Here is an 18,896-nt window from a genome sequence, read left to right on the forward strand (position 1 = left end):
TACTAGCAAAGTCTGCAAAGTCTCTCTGAGGCATGAAGGTCAGAGGACGGTGTTTATAGTTATACAAGGATAACATGCAGCCAATAGATGTTTGTTATTAGTGGCAGGCAGATCTTGTCATAGAACTGTAACCGTCAACAGAACACAGTTGGTTACAGTATGAACACATTATCCATTCACATATCCCCTATAGGACAGAATATATGAACAGATAATATCTGATCTTCTGCTTGCGATTCCCATAATCCCATTTCTTCCACACCGGAGGGAGGGAGTGAAACCGTCAAATTGTATCCCCTCAGTAGGACTGAATAATGGGGTCTGGCTGGTCTGTGTGGGTCCCAGGGTCGGTGATGTGTTCACCTGGCCATCTGGAGATGCTTCCGACGCAGCACCAGGAGGAAGAGGACCAGGAGACTGATGAGGAGGACACTCAGGATAGCCAGAGCCGAGATGGCTGCCACGCTTGGGTTCATCTCTTTCGCTGGTCACGACACACACAGACAGACAAAATACTGATTTTTCACTCGTTTTTTTCTTTCTTTTTTGGGGGGCCACATTAAGTCTAAACAAAACAGGGTTTTGGTTGTCCTTCCCCTGAGAAACACAGGCGCACACACACACGCCCCACAGTGGACTCCACCTACCCACAGTCGTGATGGTGATGAAGGCTGGTTTGCTGGGGGTGTTGTAGCTGAAGCTGGTCACGGTGCAGTTGTAGGAGACAGAGGGCAGCAAGCCTAGCACTGTTACCACGTGGGACTGGGCAGTCTGGGGCTCCCGAGCCTAAACACACACACACACACACACACGTATGTCAGCACACAAATGCGTTCTTTCACACATACACATAATCAGTCACACAGGAAGCAAATCTCACTCCAGGTTAGCACAGCCGTTTCTCCGACCACTCCTAGAACAACCGAGTGGTGAACTATAAACATTCATCTCATGGCAAATGTAGCTATTTAGAAAGTTCCGGCTCGTTTTCCGTAATCTACAGGAGGTCTGACAGATGGACACTTCCCCGACCTGTGTCGGTGACCCTGGAGGAACTCTGCTCACCACCACCACCGCCGCCACGGCAACCTCAATGAGTCATCCTCCCTGGGCTCGCTAGTTAATTACCCTAATGAAGCGCAGCCCGTTTTGACGGCCCCTCCGGCTTCACCATGACAACCTGCTCAGCCCAAATGTCAGGGAGCTATGGGAGTGGAAGGCCCTTTCCCCCCCTCGCTGTCGACACCTAAGAGACCCTCTGCCCTCCTGCAGCAGTAAGCCGTCTGCCCTCTGTTTGCGATCTAAACACAACCCTGGTGCTATCGTCTCAACAACAAAATAACCTATTTGGATGATTTCTATTCACACCGTGGCGGTTGTTATACAGTGGCAGTGGTGTTGAAATCTACTTTGCATTTCAAAGGCGTTAGAACGCAGCAAATGGGTTTCTCTCGCCCACGCGTATAAATGTCAATTTATTGACAGTACTACCTTCAAGACAGCAACTTAACAGCCACAGGCTGGTATTAAAAAAATAAATAAAATAAGCTTAGACACCACACTGGTAACACTACACAGGCCCTGGCTACACATGGCCATATTTTCCCACAGAAACACAAACAAAAAAGTATTTGTTGACCTTGAGCTCTTTGTTGGGTCCCAGGATCTTGCAGAGGACCTGGTAGGAGTCTACTACCCCATCCTCAGTCCACAGCAAGGTCACAGACGAGTGGGTGGCGTTCACAGCATACAGAGACTTGGGTGGTGCAGGCTCTGAACAAAACAAGGCAAGACAGCACAGTAAAGTACTGTGTTTTACTCCCACCCCAACGGGCTAGAGGGAGACAGGAAGAAGGGCATCGAGTCATTTAGCACCCTCTTGTATGACACCTACTAAGTGTCAACTTTCACAGTCATATTTTGGGCTTGTGGGGGGGGGGGGGGGAAGTGCTATTTTGACCGTTTCTTCCCTGAATGGTTAGTATATTATCCACATCATTTCCTGAACGGTTTGCAATCCTAAAAATAACAATTGACTGGATGGACATAATGCATGCTGATGGCATAATAAGTGTGTCAACATTCAATATTCCCAAAATGGTCCGAAATCTACTGGCTTGGTAACATTGCCCTGATATGCTGTATGTGTACAGAACAAAGACCATTTTGCCCATAATATCTGGGTCATTTATATAATGCCTTACCAAAGAAATGATGACCCCTGACGTTTGCTATCAAAATCCATTCCAACACAACTGTAATTTTTCATTGACATTTAGATGTTGGCATCCATGAATTTCAGTGGATTTCCATTGCAACAAAAAAACATTTGGGAGTGGGGTGGTACAAAATTATACATCAAACTGCATGTATTGTAATTCTTAGAATCTCTTTCACCTCAACCGTTTGTTGTTGTCTGTATGAAAGAGGATGTATTGGGAATAGATCCCAGAAGCTCCCTGTGGTGTGTGTGTGTGTGTGTGTGTGTGTGTGTATGTGTGTGTGTGTGTGTGCGTGTACAGTAGGCCTGTGTTTGAGCATGTGTAGGATGCCTGTGTGCTTGAGCATGCCGGTGTGAGCAGGTGTGTGAGACTAAAGTCCAGCTGACCCAGTTTGATGATGTTGGGCACAGAGGTGTTCCTCCTGTGCTCGGTGCATGCCGTCACAGTCAGACTGTAGATATCTCCAGGCGGCAGAGGAATGCTGGCCCGCATCACGTTGCGAGTCACCTTAGGACCAACATGCAGGGGACAAACACACCGTCAGTCAACGATTCACCAAGGATTATTGCCAGCGATATTTCAATGATGTGTAATGCTCTGCTCTGGATCGCTGCTCAGATACAGCCAGTGATATAGCTACACACTCAGAGAATTCCCCGCACGAACGTGAACGAATGGAAACCTCTCGAGCATGATAAAAAACCTCTTCAAACGTCTCGAAAATCCTTTTGATCAAATCCCCTAATTCCCCTCTGATCCCAGCTCCAGCCCCTCCCAAACCATCCTCCCAGCCGATACCACCACCCCCCCCCCACCCCCCCCCCCACCCCCCCCCCCCCCCATCTCTCTCTCCTCCCTTTCCCTTGGGGAAAGAAGATCCTACAGGCCTAGCCCAGATGATTCCACCTTTGGATTCGATGGCATCTTTTTAGGTATGAATATCAATCTGTGGTTGATCTAGCTGTGGAGGTTCCTGGCTGAATGAAGCAAAGCCATCCCACAAACATTTTTTTGCATTGGCGTGACATGAGATTTTCATCACTGGAGCAAACCGAGATATCCAAGCGGTACTTAAATTCAAGAATAAATCTTTATTCATGTGATGTTTTCATGATACATCCCCTAAGTGTCAACGTGCGCAGCCTACAAATATAAAAACTGGAAATGCACAGCGACAGCTTTAAAGATGATTGATATTACATCATCTGAATTGATGGCACACTGCTATAAAACATCAGCAAAAATATGAACTGCAACAGAATATGAGCTGAGCTCATATCTTTAAATCTCTTAGACACCAGACTCAAAATAATAGGATCATATTGGATTATTTTTCTCAGAAAAGACAGAAAGAACTGCGGTAAAACAAAGTCCTCCACATCCATCTACAAGAATTTGTATCCATTTCCTGACACGCTAGCTAACAGCCTGCCAATTAAAACTCCTGATAACACACAGAGTATCAAAACATTTGGCCGTAGCTAATTATAAGGGGTTTATAGGAGATAAAACCCAGTCTGTTGGGAACATAATTGGTTTCATTATGGAAGAGATGTTCGCGACCTCACAGTAGGCAGGCAGAGGTTGGGTCACCTCTTCGTTGTCTCAGGCGTCCTAATGAGGGCCTTCAAGGACCCTGTGGACTTAATCAATACCTCCCCCCCGCCAGCCCTGCACACTAACGAGCAGTTCAAGCTTCTCTGCTGGCTGGCTAGCGCCAGGAACTCAGCCAGGCCTTCAAAAGGGAGGGGGGGAAATCCTCCCACCGGAGACAAGCTCACTTCTGTGATTCTTCAATGATGGTTTGAACCCATGTTTGTTACAAGTGAAACTGAAGAGTTGGTGGGAAAACAACAGCCTGTCATGAAGGCTAAACACTTTTCATAACGGTAAACTTGGGAGCACGCAAAAGGCGATATCGGGGCAACGTTAACCTGTACGATGCATGGGCTAATCAACACCAGCATTAGCATGGGGTCATCTGCATTAGCGTTAGCATGGGCTCGTCAATGTTAGCGCCATTAGCATTAGCTTGGGAGAGGGGGCCGGCGGACTCACATCGATGGAGTAGTTCTTCTTGGGGCCCTTCTTGCCCTGGGCGACCACCTGCCAGTGGAGCATTCTGGAGTGAGACAGGTCGATGAAGAGCTCGCCATAGGTCCAGCGCACGTACAGGACGCCCTGGGAGTAGTCCACGGAGGTGATGTGGGGGGCCTCCGGGGCTGTGTGGACAGGAGGGCGAGCACGTGGGTTAGGGTGAGAGAGAGAAAGAGTGCAATGACGTCTGAGAGGAAGAGTGAGTGGAATACGTGGCACCATTTTGGAATATGGCACCGTGATTACCTGTGATGTAGCTCACTGTGGGGCTGTCGCAGCAACTGAGCGGCGGGTCGCCCCAAGTCACCATGGTAACACGGAAACTATAGTACCAGGCGGGCAGCAGATCTGTCACTCTCTGAAAGAAGCGGATAGAGAAGTAGAGAAGAGGGGGAATGAGAGAGAGAGGGGCAACTCGCACTTAACCAAAGGGCTCTTCCATCAGGAAATAACCACCACCGTGCCACTTCAAAAGGGCCGGCCAAGAAACGATCTTGAAACGGTCCAAACCAACCATTGACAAACCAATGTTTCGTTAAAATGAACCAACAGCTGTCTGGTTACCATGGAGGCGACCACGGAGCCGGTGGCGGCGATCTCATAGTAGGTGGTCCACTCTGAAGCCAGGGTGACGGGGTTGAAGAAGAACGTCTGCAGGATGTACTTGCGGAAGGCTACGTGGTACCGCCTCTGCCAGCTCAGAATAACCGCCGTAGGGCTCAGCGGGTACACCACCAGCTCCCGCACTCCCGTTAGCTCTGACGGACACAGGCAGCTCATTTAGCCAATGAGGACGCATAGGTGGCAAGAGAAGGCGGACCAAAAGTCGGCCAACCCAATGACACGGTGTACTGATGGAAGACGACAAGACTGACAACTGAGAACTCCTCTAGAGGGGAAAGATGGAAGCCAAATTAGGATAAATGAGACAAGGAGGATATAAATAGAGGGCCCACCTATGTCGATGATGACAGGTTCGGAGGGGGGGCTGACGAGGGGTCCGTTGGTGTGATAGACCACCACCCTATACTGAGCCCCTGGGGTCAGGTTGTTGATGATGTCGCTGGTGGTGTTCTCCTGTGAAGTCGACATGAGTATCAAACCCTATATCTTAGTTTTAGTTTTTAACAGAAAGCACACTGTTGAGGATTACATTACATTTCATATGAGGTGTACGGTGATTTTTCTGCGACATGTTTGTTCCGACGTGTCGTATTCCATCCCACATTAGCTTTAGCTCATCAAATATCCTGAGAAGTTATCCAAAGGACAAAATGTTTCCAGGGGCACCCGAGTGTTCTACTAGGTTATACCTGGTATAGAAAAAAACTCTAGAACATTCCAGAAAAAAAAAACCCCGCCAACACCTCTATGTGAGCGCGTCTCCCGGCCCCGGGTCTCACCTCGCTGCAGTAGGTGGTCTCCATGCGCTGGCTGAGGCTGGGCTTGAGGCAGGTGAGGGAGAGGACGGACACCAGGCTGCCGTTGTGGCTCTCGGCGGAGGAGCCCCAGGACACCGCGGCCGCCGTGCTGGAGCCCAGCATCCTCACGCTGACCCCCAGGGGGCGCTCGCGGGGCTGCTCCAGCCACTCCCCGCTCGGACCTGGCGCCGCGGGACACAAGCGTCAGGAGACCCACGGTGACCGCCGCCGCGCTTAGCGTTAGCGGACGTGGGTCAGGTACATGGAGAGAGCTGTGGTGTTGCTTGAACGTATGATATAACTGCGTGATAACATATCCCTTCCTGTCTCAATGTCTGATCATGGACTGCAGCAAAGCACTGTATATTGATTTGCTGTACCATTGCAACAGGTACCATCAGACTAAGTGCATGTACAAGTTAAATGGATAAAAAGGATAGCTATATTGCAGCGTAGAGTACAACATTGAGGATGATAGATTAAGGCATATTACCTTCTGTGTACAGTGTGTATCAACAACATACTATCTAGTTTACATAGTTAATACTTGATATGCAGTATCTAGTAAATATTGTGTGTACTACAGTATCTAGTACATACTGAGGTAGAAGGTGAAGCCAGAGTTAGCAGTGCTCTCTCTGGGCTCACAGTCCCCAGAGGAACTAAGCGTGGTCACTAGAACCCGGTAGATTCCCGGTTCCGTCAGCTCAGTGAAGAACTCGTGGGTGTTCTCGTCCACCGTAGCTGTCTCTGTGGAGTTACCTGAGAAGAAGGGGAGAGGAGAGGAGAGAGAGAGGAGAGGAGAGAGAGAGGAGAGGAGAGGAGAGAGAGAGGAGAGGAGAGGAGAGGAGAGGAGAGGAGAGGAGAGGAGAGGAGAGGAGAGAGAGAGGAGAGGAGAGAGAGAGGAGAGGAGAGAGAGGAGAGAGAGGAGAGGAGAGAGAGGAGAGGAGAGAGAGAGGAGAGGAGAGAGAGAGGAGAGGAGAGGAGAGGAGAGGAGAGAGAGGAGAGGAGAGAGAGGAGAGGAGAGGAGAGGAGAGGAGAGGAGAGAGAGGAGAGGAGAGAGAGGAGAGGAGAGAGAGGAGAGGAGAGAGAGGAGAGGAGAGAGAGGAGAGGAGAGGAGAGGAGAGGAGAGAGAGGAGAGGAGAGGAGAGAGAGGAGAGGAGAGAGAGGAGAGGAGAGGAGAGAGAGGAGAGGAGAGGAGAGAGAGGAGAGGAGAGAGAGGAGAGGAGAGGAGAGAGAGGAGAGGAGAGGAGAGAGAGGAGAGGAGAGGAGAGAGAGGAGAGGAGAGAGAGGAGAGGAGAGAGAGGAGAGGAGAGAGAGGAGAGGAGAGAGAGGAGAGGAGAGAGAGGAGAGGAGAGAGAGGAGAGGAGAGAGAGGAGAGAGAGGAGAGGAGAGGAGAGGAGAGGAGAGGAGAGGAGAGGAGAGGAGAGGAGAGGAGAGAGAGGAGAGGAGAGGAGAGAGAGGAGAGGAGAGGAGAGGAGAGGAGAGAGAGGAGAGGAGAGGAGAGAGAGGAGAGGAGAGAGAGGAGAGGAGAGAGAGGAGAGGAGAGGAGAGAGAGGAGGGAGAGGAGAGGAGAGAGAGGAGAGAGAGGAGAGGAGAGAGAGGAGAGGAGAGAGAGGAGAGAGAGGAGAGGAGAGAGAGGAGAGGAGAGGAGAGGAGAGGAGAGGAGAGGAGAGGAGAGGAGAGGAGAGGAGAGGAGAGGAGAGGAGAGGAGAGGAGAGGAGAGGAGAGAGAGGAGAGAGAGGAGAGAGAGGAGAGAGAGGAGAGAGAGAGAGGAGAGGAGAGGAGAGGAGAGGAGAGGAGAGGAGAGGAGAGGAGAGGAGAGGAGAGGAGAGGAGAGAGAGAGAGAGAGAGAGAGAGAGAGAGAGAGAGAGAGAGAGAGAGAGAGGGAAAGGAAAGGAGAGGGAAAGGAGAGAGAGAGAGGAGAGAGAAGAGGGGAGAGAAGAGAGAGGGGAGAGAGAAGAGAGGGGAGAGGAGAGGGAGAACAGAGAGCAATCGAGAGATGAAAGAAGGACTTAGCACGCGCCATACGAGGGAGCTTTTAGGAAATGAGTTTCTGTCTCCTGATTTTCAGATAGTTAGCTGGAGGTCCCAGACACATGAGATGTACGTGTTTTATCTTACAAAGCAGAATCTTAGTCTGACACTCAGCTGGGCAGAGTTTCCTCTCCACGGTGAGAGCTCACCATCGCGGTACAAGTAGATGTTGAAGCCGTCGTAGGAGGTGGGGGGGTGGGGGGGCAGCCAGCGCAGTTCCAACAGGATGGGGGGCAGCCGGGTGGGGGTGACGGAGGGCTCTGGGGCCAGCCCCATGGCCGACCCCGGCTCGTTGGAGTCCTCGTACTCCGTCACCACCGCGTTGACAAATTCGTCTTCCGTAGGGGGCGGGCTTCCCGTAGGATCCGGCCAATAGGGCTGAGTGACGCTCTCCTGCTCGGCCGTGTCGTTGGCGCCCGCTCTCGCGCTGCCGTCCGTGCCGTTGGCGACGCCGTCGTCGAGGTTGTAGAGGAGCCGCGTGGCTACGGTCCCGCCCAGCGCTTCCTCCGAGGTCACGTCCTCCCCGCCCACCTGGGTCTCCTCCTCCACCTGCTGCTCGATGAGGGGGACGTCTCGGGCCTTGCGGGACGGAGAAGGCGTGGCGTCGGGGAGCACGCCGCTGGCGACCCCTTTCTGGCTCAGGTGGACGATCTTGCGGGAGATGTTGAGGGGAGGGTTGGGCACTGGGACGAAAAAACACGACGGCAAAGGTTAGCGGGCGTGTGGGCCTCGTCCTTGGATTTGAGAGAGGATTCAAAAGGACGAGAGAGGAGAGTTTCCAATCATTTCACCACAAGCGGTCGGAGACAGGAGGTGATTCATCAGAGTGATGTGATTTCCTCAAAACAATAATCAATTGTGGGCTGGTATTTACTTCGTATCAATATTGTATGGTGGCTGGGAGGGGGGGGGGGGGGGGGGGGGGGGGGAGTACATCCGGAGGGTATCACATGGGCATCGTGCTGACATGCAGTCGATAATGGATTCGAGCATTAGAGGGGGTGGCATTTACTAGAATCCTCTAGGCACCAACGAGCACCGCTGTTTTCAACATCCAGCGACTGTACGACCAGACCAACCCATCAGGGAGTCAGGTGGCTGAGCGGTTAGGGAGTCGAGCTAGTAATCTGAAGGTTGCCAGTTCAATTCCTGGCCATGTCAAATGACGTTGTGTCCTTGGGCAGGGCACCTCACCCTACTTGCCTCGGGGGAATGTCCCTGTACTTACTGTAAGTCGCTCTGGATAAGAGCGTCAGCTAAATGACTACATGTAAATCAATGCTGGCTTTACATACGGCTCTCTACAAATGGCTGCAGACGTTCGACTATCTTGAGGAAAAAGGTACACCCTCACAAAGCCTCGACCGCGTTAATGTCTTTGACGCCAACGTTTGTTATGTGTGCGCGCGCGTCCCCTCCCCCCTCCTACCCGTTCTGTGGTGACGCGGCTCGTGGGTGACGTCGCTGCGGCGCGCCAGCGTGCTCCTGTTGACCGTGGCCTCCGAGATCAGCCGGAAGGTGATGTTGCTGTAGCACGTCCCCGGCAACCAGTGTTTGAACACCGTCTTCCCCTTGTAGAAATCTGCCCGCGATCACAAAGCATGGAAAAAACGCATTTCCGTTTCATTAGATCGTCTCTTTGCGCTACATTTGCTGAGGGGGATTTTGTACGTGAATCATATACACAGAGAGGTGAGATTGAGGAAATGATGGATGGCAACGGAGACTTATACATTCTTACTCATTCTGCCCAAATAACCAATGAACTCAATCTCTCGTTTTGTTCGTCGCTTTGGATGGACAGCGTCTACTAGATCAATGTAACGTAAACAGAAACCCTCTTAAAGTAGACACCGAATGCGTTCACAAGATGGTCATTCCATTGAACTGGGTCAAAGAGGCTGACCTTTGTAGAGCATGGAGCGTTGCTCCCTCCCCTCCGTGTAGCTGATGTTGACCCGGCTGAAGACGTTGTTGGGCGGGGAGGAGATCTCAAACACCACCCCAGTCTCTGGGGACTCCCTGTAGTCTGAGATGAGCACGCTGTCCACAGGAAGAGGCTCTGTTTGGGGAAGTAAGACCTAGCAATGAGGGGTGGACCATGAGAACTGCAACACTGAAAAAGACAACGATCCTAAGCTAAAAACTCAGTTGGAGGGTCAGCTGGCGTGTTATATGAATCCTTATCACGTCTGATTTAAGCGTTGAAATGAACTTTTGAGATAATAGTCAAAATTGTGAAATCAGTAAGAGTGTACTGATCAAAAGTGAATGTTAACAGATGTAAAAAATAATCCCGTCAGTTTGCCATTGAAATCATAGGGTGAACGGGCAAATGAAAGGGCGATCGAATATCTTTCAGGCCAGTGAAATGTTCCATACTTGTGAGGATGGCTACAATCTTGACTGGTTTGGACCACGCCTTGCCCTCTTTGACCAGCAAGCCCACGGTGTAGCACATCCCGCGGTGGGAGGCGTTGAAGACCAGCGGCGCCGGGTCGCTCAGGTTCTGGTACTGGACCAGCTGTGTCCTCTGGGGCTCTCCCGTGACCCGGGCGGCGTAGGCCGTGGCGTTCTCCTGCAGGTCGGAAGGTTCCAGCGCCGCCACGATCCAGTCCTCATCTCGTACCGTCACCTGGAAGGATGTAGCACTCTGGAGAGAGAGAAATACATCGTCGTCGTCACGCGCGCTGCAGATACGCCTCGTTCTCAACCCTGGTCCTCGGGACCCCCTGTCCTGTGCGTTTCCGACATTTTCCCTGTTTGTTTAAGACCTTTTTTCCTTCCAACTGATCCAAATGAAGGTTTGTCATGAAGCTGAGTAGAAGCCTAACGACCCATTCATTTGAATCAGGTGTGTTGGAAGAAGGGAACATCTCAAACAAACAGCAGGTGGACTAGAAGACCTGTGTTGAGACATGCTGCTGTCGACCAACAGCTCAATGATATAACACATAGCTTCACAAATTCAGCCATAAATGACGGTTATTATGACTCTGATCTTTTTTCACAAAAAGAAACCCAGGCATTGCTATACATTATCAACATACCACTCCCACTCGGTATGCACGTATTAGACAGGATATAGCACTCTATGATACTACGTCCTCCTATGTTGCCTGGGAAATACCAGGACTAACCTACATAGCTATAATCCTAAATCTCCTCACTGGGGAAAGCGAGACCTCAGATTAATGACCTCAATAAGAGCCTCTGTATGTCTAGGGCCACAGATGATCCCTGGGCAGCCAAAGGTCATGTTTACAGGTTGGTTCACGTGGCCAACCGCTCTCCAGGACAAAGTGCACGCACTGGGTTATTCTGTCGTGAGTGATGACCTGCCCGCATTAGGCAGACGGTAGCAAATACCAGGGAAAATACTTCAGAGGACAACCCCCCCCCACACACACACACACACACACACCGCATGTTGACTACCTCTTTTTGGCAGCAGTCCAACTAATCACCCCCCTCCTCACACACACACACACACACACATCTCTATCCATTCGCACAAGTGCAGCACACACAGGCAACCAACATCCCTGCCGCTAATGATTTGGTTTTAAATTGGCTGTCGAGTCTCTCTTGCCAAAATAGGCAGAGTATTCATTTTATTCCCCAGTGCACGGCGTGTGATGACAGGTTCCAATTTTGGGGGGGGAACTGATTGAACCGACAAGCGTGCGATGCACTGGATCACTGGGACTGACTTTGCTTTGTCATACTGTATCTCGTCAAATATGGCCGCCGTTTTCCATAACTGCCCCTCAGGGCGCCGCTGTAACTACAGACGACAAGATCGATAGCACAAATACAAACGCCATTACAGCTCATTAGGGTGGGTCAGAGCCAGCAGGCACGGCTGCCAGGATGGAGACCAGACAGAAAGGGAGGGGGCACCCTCAAAGAAGAGAGCCTTGGGGGAGTTTACCTTAGGGCCCTGTAGGGAATTACTTAACAGAGGAGGGAGGAGAAAATATATAATATAGTGTATTCTCAACAGGGCACTACTCTCTGGAGACTGTGAGATTTTAAAAAAAGACACAGAAAAACAACCACACAACTCTATTTCTCTCTCCCCTATTCCCCTTGGGACGGCTTTGACTATCAAGGGAGGTACTTTGAAGATGCTAAACTCCCCCCCCCCCCCCCCCCCCCCCCCGCAGCCTTTCGAGAGCCGCTCTGTGTTCTCTGGCCTCCCCAGAGGTGACGGCTGTCTTCACAAGACCTCCTCTGTTTCCTCTCACTGTGGGTCACAGCCTCGGCGCGCTGACAACGCGCTCGGGGCCATTCTGCGCCCGCTTGCCTCCCATCAAACGCTTCCTGACAGTAAACCAGACCGAAGGAGGAGGAGGAGGACGGGGAGAAGGAGGGGGTGATGGAGAGCGAAGGGGAGCAGGAGGAGGAGGAGAAGAAGGAGGGGGTGAAGGAGGACGAAGGGAAGGAGGAGAAGGCGAAGGAGGAGGAAGGGTGTTGCCACACGTAGCTTCCTTCCCCTCCGCTTCCGACCCCTTCCCCCTTCTCTCATCTCCCTCGCTCTTTCTCTTTGGCCAAGCCATCAGCGAGGCCGCTTAGACGTAAACGATATTGATGGGAAATGGAAATGACCTTTATGGGGACGTGGGAGGCAAAATCACCACGTTTAACGACCCTAAATGATTTATGCCTCTGAATACGGACGGGCTGCTGGGGCTGAATACATTACCACCGCGTGACAACTCCAGATGCAGTCACTTATTAATTGGACGTGGCATTTCAGGCCGTTGGTTAACACCGATCCCTTAGTGTACATCATCACATTCACTGAAAATACTGTGTTCACATCGATATACAGCATGTGATCAAAGGTTGATCAAAATCATTACCGAGCGCCGTTGTTTGGTAAAATCGAATGAAATGCGTTTGGGCTCGTTCTTTATACTTAATAACGTATATCCATAACTCCATAACGCAGGCCTAGTCTGAACTGATACCATGCCCCTTTGGTTTTCAAAGAAGCGCTTTGCCTGTGTCGTCTGATAGCTAGGCTAGCGACACCCTGGCCCCGACAGAGCACTGGTTAGAGTGGGTAGATCTGTTTTGCAACCCCAACCCTGACAGTGACGCCGCTAAAGTGCTGGAGACCGCTTGAGCTCCCGTTCTGAACATGACAGGGTGGTGGAGCCCGCCGCGGGCTCGTGAAGCCTCCTCACATCAGAGACAAGAAGGTCTAAACAGAGATGGTTCCAACCTGTCATCCAAACCAGATGAGATGTGCTCTCAAGCCTCAGCCAGATTTAGCTTCCACCTCCTCCTACTCACAGCTTTTAGATCAAGCTCGACTACAAAAAAGTTCCTCGGCTGCGTCAAATGCCCTTTTTTTCCAGGCTGGGAAAGAGATATGACGTTTGAACTTTTTATGGAATATCACGGAGATACTGAGCTTGTTCTGTGACTAGAACAAAGAGTTATTTTAATACCACGCCAACCAAAGTATTATGCAGTAATATGTTAACAGATACAGCATGGATATTGACATGGAACGGCTGCCCATTTTCCCCATGAAGCCTTCCTTCATGGAATCATGAAAAAAACTAAATGTTGAGATAAGCCGTCTTCCTCAACAGAGCTATGCTCAGTCTTTCATGAGCAACGCTTGCTTTCCAGCTTTCTTGGGGCTGAATCTAATTATCGTCTCTCTGCAGGAAGCACCCCTTACCCCACCCCCTTTCCCCCCATACCCCCTCCCCCCCCCCCGCCCTGCCTAAAGGTCATTATTCCTGCCCTCTCCACTTGCTCCTCCCACTGCCTCCTGGATAAATGGCAATATTTACGATTATTTATTCTGAGATCTAGAAGTTTTCGGGGAGAACATCTTCTTCTCTTGCGATCGCTCTGCCCTGCGGGCCAGATCCCCATGGTAACGTTGTGCTACTTAAGGGCGGTAATGTAAGCTCCTGCCAGCTCTGTGCAAACTCAGACTTGGCTTTTGGCAACAACAACAAAAAATCCAGGAAAATAAATTCTCTACATGTCACTGCAAAGACTATGGTGTCCAGAGCAGTCCTCTGTCAGGACACAGAAAAGAAACAGTTTACCCAGACAGGGACTTGAACCCCAGACCTACAGACTTAAAGCCTGGTGCTCTACTGACTGAGCTACCCAGACACTTTGCTGCAATGCTACTTTCTCTATTATCTTCTTTGTCTTCTTTTGATATGCTGAAGTCCAGTCGGGAGGCCATCACTGGCAGTCGTGTCCGATGAGATAAGCCATTCTTTCATTAACTGAAGCAGTGGGGGGGGGGGGGGGGGGGGGGGAGGGCTGACACACAGGCGCCCTCCTACAAGGGAGGGGGGGTATTGGGGGAAGAGGGGGGCATGACAACATGTAGAGGCTGAGAAGCATGTGTTCGCCATCCTTTAAAGAGACAGGTCCAGTGCCTAGCCATGGTCAACAGTTTGCCGCAAAAAACAGGCGCCGTTTTGTTGGTCCAGTGGGCTGTGCTCCTTGGTCAAGAAAAAGTTTACGTTACGGTTACACTCACCACCATGTAACTGCATAGCAACACTTGTAGTCAAAAGATTATGTAAATAGGATTTGCTATGTAAATAAATGGTGTTGCGTGTCAGCGCAGTATGGGTTATTTTGAAGTTTACGAAGGCACAGAATGGGGGAGAGGTGTGAGGGGGAAATGGATGTCGTAGAGGGGCAGTTGAAGGTTGTGTTACTAAAACAAGATCAATGTTAACATCCACTTACCCCTTGGGAAACCCAACCTCCACCATACCAAGTTTCACTAGTGTAATAACTTGCACCGCTAAACCGTAATGAAGTGTAACTTCATTGCAGATTCTATGTAGCCTAACTAAAAGACTATTGCTACTACAGGTGGTTCTGGTAACCTTAATCTAAAGTGTTGCTCACCAAAAGAGAAAATTATGAATACAAAATATCATTACCCTCCATTTATGACAACATGACTCTGATTTGCACTCCTGACATCTAAGCTGCTATTTCTAACCCCCTTTTCCAAGCATAGCATGTATAAGAAGCCAATCAGGTACGATAGGTCTAATTACCAAAGACGTTGATTTTCATTATCCTTATCAGCACTGCTCCCGCCACACAGGTCACCTCAACCTCACTCTCACTGAACACTTCATCGATACGGGTTGGGGAAAAAAAAACACTTTCCTTAAGTTATATATTATTTACCACTGTGGTAACACCTAATGAAAATGTGTTTAATTATTGAGGCAGGACCAGCAGTGCGGCAGAGAGGAAATTGACATTTAAGGTCAAAAAACATCAAAGGACAAACACGGTGAGCCGTGCAACCCTTTTACACGGCACTAAAGGCGGACGTGACCAAACGAGCAGGATCCAGATCATCTTCTCCGCCGGTCCACGTCCTTCTCTCCATCCCTAGAACCCCACAGAACCCAGCGTCATTGATTCAATTACGGGGGGAGAACTGTGCAGAGAACACGGCATCGCAGTGAGCTCCCTCCATCTTCTAAATAGACCCACACGGATTCGGGGATCCCTGAATTGATGTTTACCATGGTTGTCAGCTATCTGAAGATCTCTTGGTTTCCTGCCAAACCCTTCTCCCCTCTTTGACTGACTCAGTCCCTGCCAATAAAAGTGATAACTCAATCGATAGACGTCAGTCTCTGAACTGCCTGCCTTTCTTCCTTCTCCCTGGGGGCCCCTGGCACCGGTACCTAGCTCTACATCTTTGTGTGGGTGTATGTGTGTGCACCTGTGTGTGTGCACCTGTGTGTGTGCACGTGTGTGTGTGTTGGTGTGTGTGTGTGTGTGGGTGTATGTGTGTGCACCTGTGTGTGTGTGTACGTGTCTGTGTATTTGACAGAGAGTGTGGGCTTGTGCGGATTTGTGGGAGTGGACTTTTAAGAATGTTCATGTGTATGCTTGTGTGTGTGTGTCTGTGTGTATGCGTGTATGAAAGCAAGTTTGTGTGTGAGTGCCTGTGTAAGTGCTTGCATGTGTGTGTGTGTGTGTGTGTGTGTGTGTTCATCCAAGCGTTTCATCTCTAACAGGAGCCCACCTTTCCGGGGACACGGTCTTCTCCGCGAGGTGAGAGACCAGGGTGGCTGAGCAAGCATCTGCTAGCTGCCAGGGGACTCTTTGAAGATCACAAAGTGCTGGAATTGATTTCTGTTTTATGTCGGACCTGCTAACCAGAAGTCTCTCAGACGAGCGTCATTTTACTGGGTGGGACAGAAACCTGATATTAGTGTTTGAGCAGTCCCTCAAAGGTATTTATTTAATCATTACGTCATCAATTAAGGCCCACGTCTCACGTATTTGAGATTGCTTGTCTGTGTAACCCTATGACAGGTGACGCAGCCAGCTTCATTACAGATACCAGGCTTGGCTGGTGTCCTACAAGCCTACTGTGCTACTCTCCCCAGGCCTGATCAGACAGGCATTTCTAATTAAGGCTGTGAAGATGAACGCTCCTCGTTAGGATTCATTCATCTCTCATGCGGGGTTGTCAACGTCGAACAGATTTTTATTACAATTCTGTATGTCCAAAACCACACAGCATAATTTTTTTGTTTGTTTTTCCTTCTTTTGAAGTGTCCCTTATAGAAGACTGTATAGAATAGTGTCCTTTACAAATCCATTGACCATGGCTGTCACTGTGTCACATGACAACTGTTTATTATGAAAACACAGAGGTGAAGGGGCAGGCAGGTGGGAGTGCACTGACACACACACACACACACACACACACTCACTACACCCACACAATCACAACACACATATACTCACGACACACATGTACAGAGGACAAAAGCAAAGAAGAATGTTTGTATAGATTTAGATGCCTTTGTTCAGATAGCTTGTCCATTAGAAGGACACCCCCACTCAATGTGACTCCTGTGAGGATGATAAGTGAAGCACCCAATCAGAGGCAGTCGTGGGTGGATGGGTAATACTGTGTGCAATCAAGGACGTGGTACAATCGCTTTAAGGATTTCAAAACAAGACTCACTGCCTACGACTGCTTCTGCTGTGAATTCATAACAGGAATGGGATTGCATACGCTTTCTCTGTTGAAGTACGCATCACTGTATCAAGGGATGTGTTAAATGTGTTCAGTGTGTTGAATGTCTACAGCACAAACTGGATATCAGCTTTCTCTAAATCCACCATAACCCCGTTGTTACATTATGTCATACTAAATGCCAGCTCACGTGTCATCTCACACTAGTCCTGTTAGTTGGCTTCCCTGCCGACTTCTATTTTTCTTTTCCCTTTAATGACACAATAAATCTTCCCAGGCATTGAAAAGCTACACTAAAACCTTAAATAGCTTGAAAACCCTGAAGTGACAAAAAACTAGCAATGACAAAAAATGCTTGTCAGCAGAATAAGTGCTTGGTCGTAAAGCCCAAATGTGACACCAGCGTGGTGGAAAACTGGTACAAAAAGCAGTGGTAGAGGAATGCTGGGGACTTGAATCACTTGCAGTGAGTCACAATCTCATGCGTTCCCTAATCCCTGCTGGCTTGCTTGTGTTTCCCAAATCATCGTGTCACCGCACAGCGCATCTGGAGTGACCTTCTGGGATAGGAAGGTCCCACCGGCAGATTAGCGCTGGTGGGAAGACCTCAGGACAAACCCACCACACAGACGCAGATTACCAATCTGGGTCAAAATCCCAGGCCTCTGCTTTTGGATTATTTCACGGGACGCTCATCAGAAAAAAAGAGCCAAATATGTCAGGAAATAACAGCGGCTTGGAATGAACCAACGACCATTTCTGTGCAATTGCACTTACACAACCTTTGTGGCCATCAACATATTAGGAGGGTTGCGTCGCCGTGTGCTTTTCGATATGGGCCACTGAGGTACTTTAATAGAACAGACAAATCCTATAAAAGCTTTTAAACAATCCTAATGTGCAGAGCAGGAATTCACAAGCCCTTGATTCCGCAAGCAACTCGAATCCCGAATCCCTAAATCAACACTTCTCACACACAGCGAGACGCGCCGAGTCCAGAACTGTAACTTGACAAGCTTGGCCCTGATTGGTGGGAATCTCCTCAGGAGGCCCGTGTTCAAGGACAGCAGGGCTTATTACTCAGCTCGCAGGCTAGCGGCGCTCCTAGTGGGTTTGCAGCCTGGGACGTGATTCTCCTCTCCGGGAAAAGTGAGACCGCCATGTCAATTTACCAATTACCTCCTACACCCTCCCTCCCTCCTCCCCCCTACACACACACCACCCCACCCTCCCTCCCTCCTGAGCAATTTCATTTCTGCCAATAAACAGGCGGCCGCTGCTGACGCCGCGGGCTGTCTCTCCCCTCGCCGCCGCCGCCGCCTCACTTCATTTCCTCCTCGTCTCCGCTTCCTCTCCCCCGGCTGGCGGAGTCGCTACTCAGGACCTGAGCTCTCCAAATACCACAGCGCTGTAATGAAGCCGGAGTGGCGGGCCAGGCATTTAGAAAGGCCAACCGAGTCCTTCATGAGGGCGCTTCTCTATCAACATTCATTTCACAAAGCCTCCCATGTGTGTGAGTGTGTGTGTGCGTGCGTGCGTGTGTAAGGGTGTGTGTCTTTGTAAGGGTGTGTGTGTGTGTGTGTGTGTGTTTGTATGTGAGAGAGAACCCACATGAGATGGAGGAAAGCTCAATTGCTCTCCAACTAAATTGGGTAAGTATAAGTACAAGTATCGAGATGATAGCCATCAACAGGAGACTAAAAGCTTGTATCCTGTCCAAACGAGCAGATGTTCATACAACAGTATACGTCGACCGATTAGCTTTTATTATATTTAAAGAAGAAGAAACAACTTATGAGACTTTGCGTCAAGAAGGGTGCAGTACAGTTTGGTCGAATAACTAAAGACACGGGACTATAGAAGCCCTGAGGCTTATATTTACAGACAGTTCAATGTAAGTAGGCAGACGGGTTTGTGGGCAAAACAACAGGGGAACACCTAGAGATTGGACCAATGGCCTTGGCACAGTCCACCACAGACCCCTTGAAAGGTTGTTAGCGCCCTTATGGAGATGATGGGTATGTGTTTGCGATGCCTGATCAATCAATGTGTGGAGCTCTTTGGCTCCCAGACTCAGACGGGAAGTCTCTTACGACC

General features: G+C 49.9%; 1 protein-coding gene across 1 annotated transcript in view; it reads right to left on the bottom strand.

The window, feature by feature from the left end:
• Positions 1-18,896, bottom strand: part of ptpro (protein tyrosine phosphatase receptor type O) — a 38,249-nt gene that overhangs the window by 9,917 nt on the left and 9,436 nt on the right. The window contains exons 2-15 of the mRNA XM_084701377.1: positions 10,160-10,430; positions 9,684-9,839; positions 9,207-9,359; positions 7,927-8,460; positions 6,341-6,502; positions 5,723-5,922; positions 5,276-5,396; positions 4,884-5,077; positions 4,566-4,677; positions 4,281-4,444; positions 2,609-2,729; positions 1,640-1,773; positions 648-786; positions 364-484 (exon numbers count right to left, since the gene is read on the bottom strand). Of these exons, the coding sequence (XP_084557503.1) occupies positions 364-484; positions 648-786; positions 1,640-1,773; positions 2,609-2,729; positions 4,281-4,444; positions 4,566-4,677; positions 4,884-5,077; positions 5,276-5,396; positions 5,723-5,922; positions 6,341-6,502; positions 7,927-8,460; positions 9,207-9,359; positions 9,684-9,839; positions 10,160-10,430 (2,582 nt within the window). The remainder of the gene's footprint in view (positions 1-363; positions 485-647; positions 787-1,639; positions 1,774-2,608; positions 2,730-4,280; positions 4,445-4,565; positions 4,678-4,883; positions 5,078-5,275; positions 5,397-5,722; positions 5,923-6,340; positions 6,503-7,926; positions 8,461-9,206; positions 9,360-9,683; positions 9,840-10,159; positions 10,431-18,896) is intronic.

This window comes from Hypomesus nipponensis, chromosome 7 (genome assembly GCF_054491055.1).
Source record: "Hypomesus nipponensis isolate SF chromosome 7, ASM5449105v1, whole genome shotgun sequence".
NCBI lineage: Eukaryota > Metazoa > Chordata > Actinopteri > Osmeriformes > Osmeridae > Hypomesus > Hypomesus nipponensis.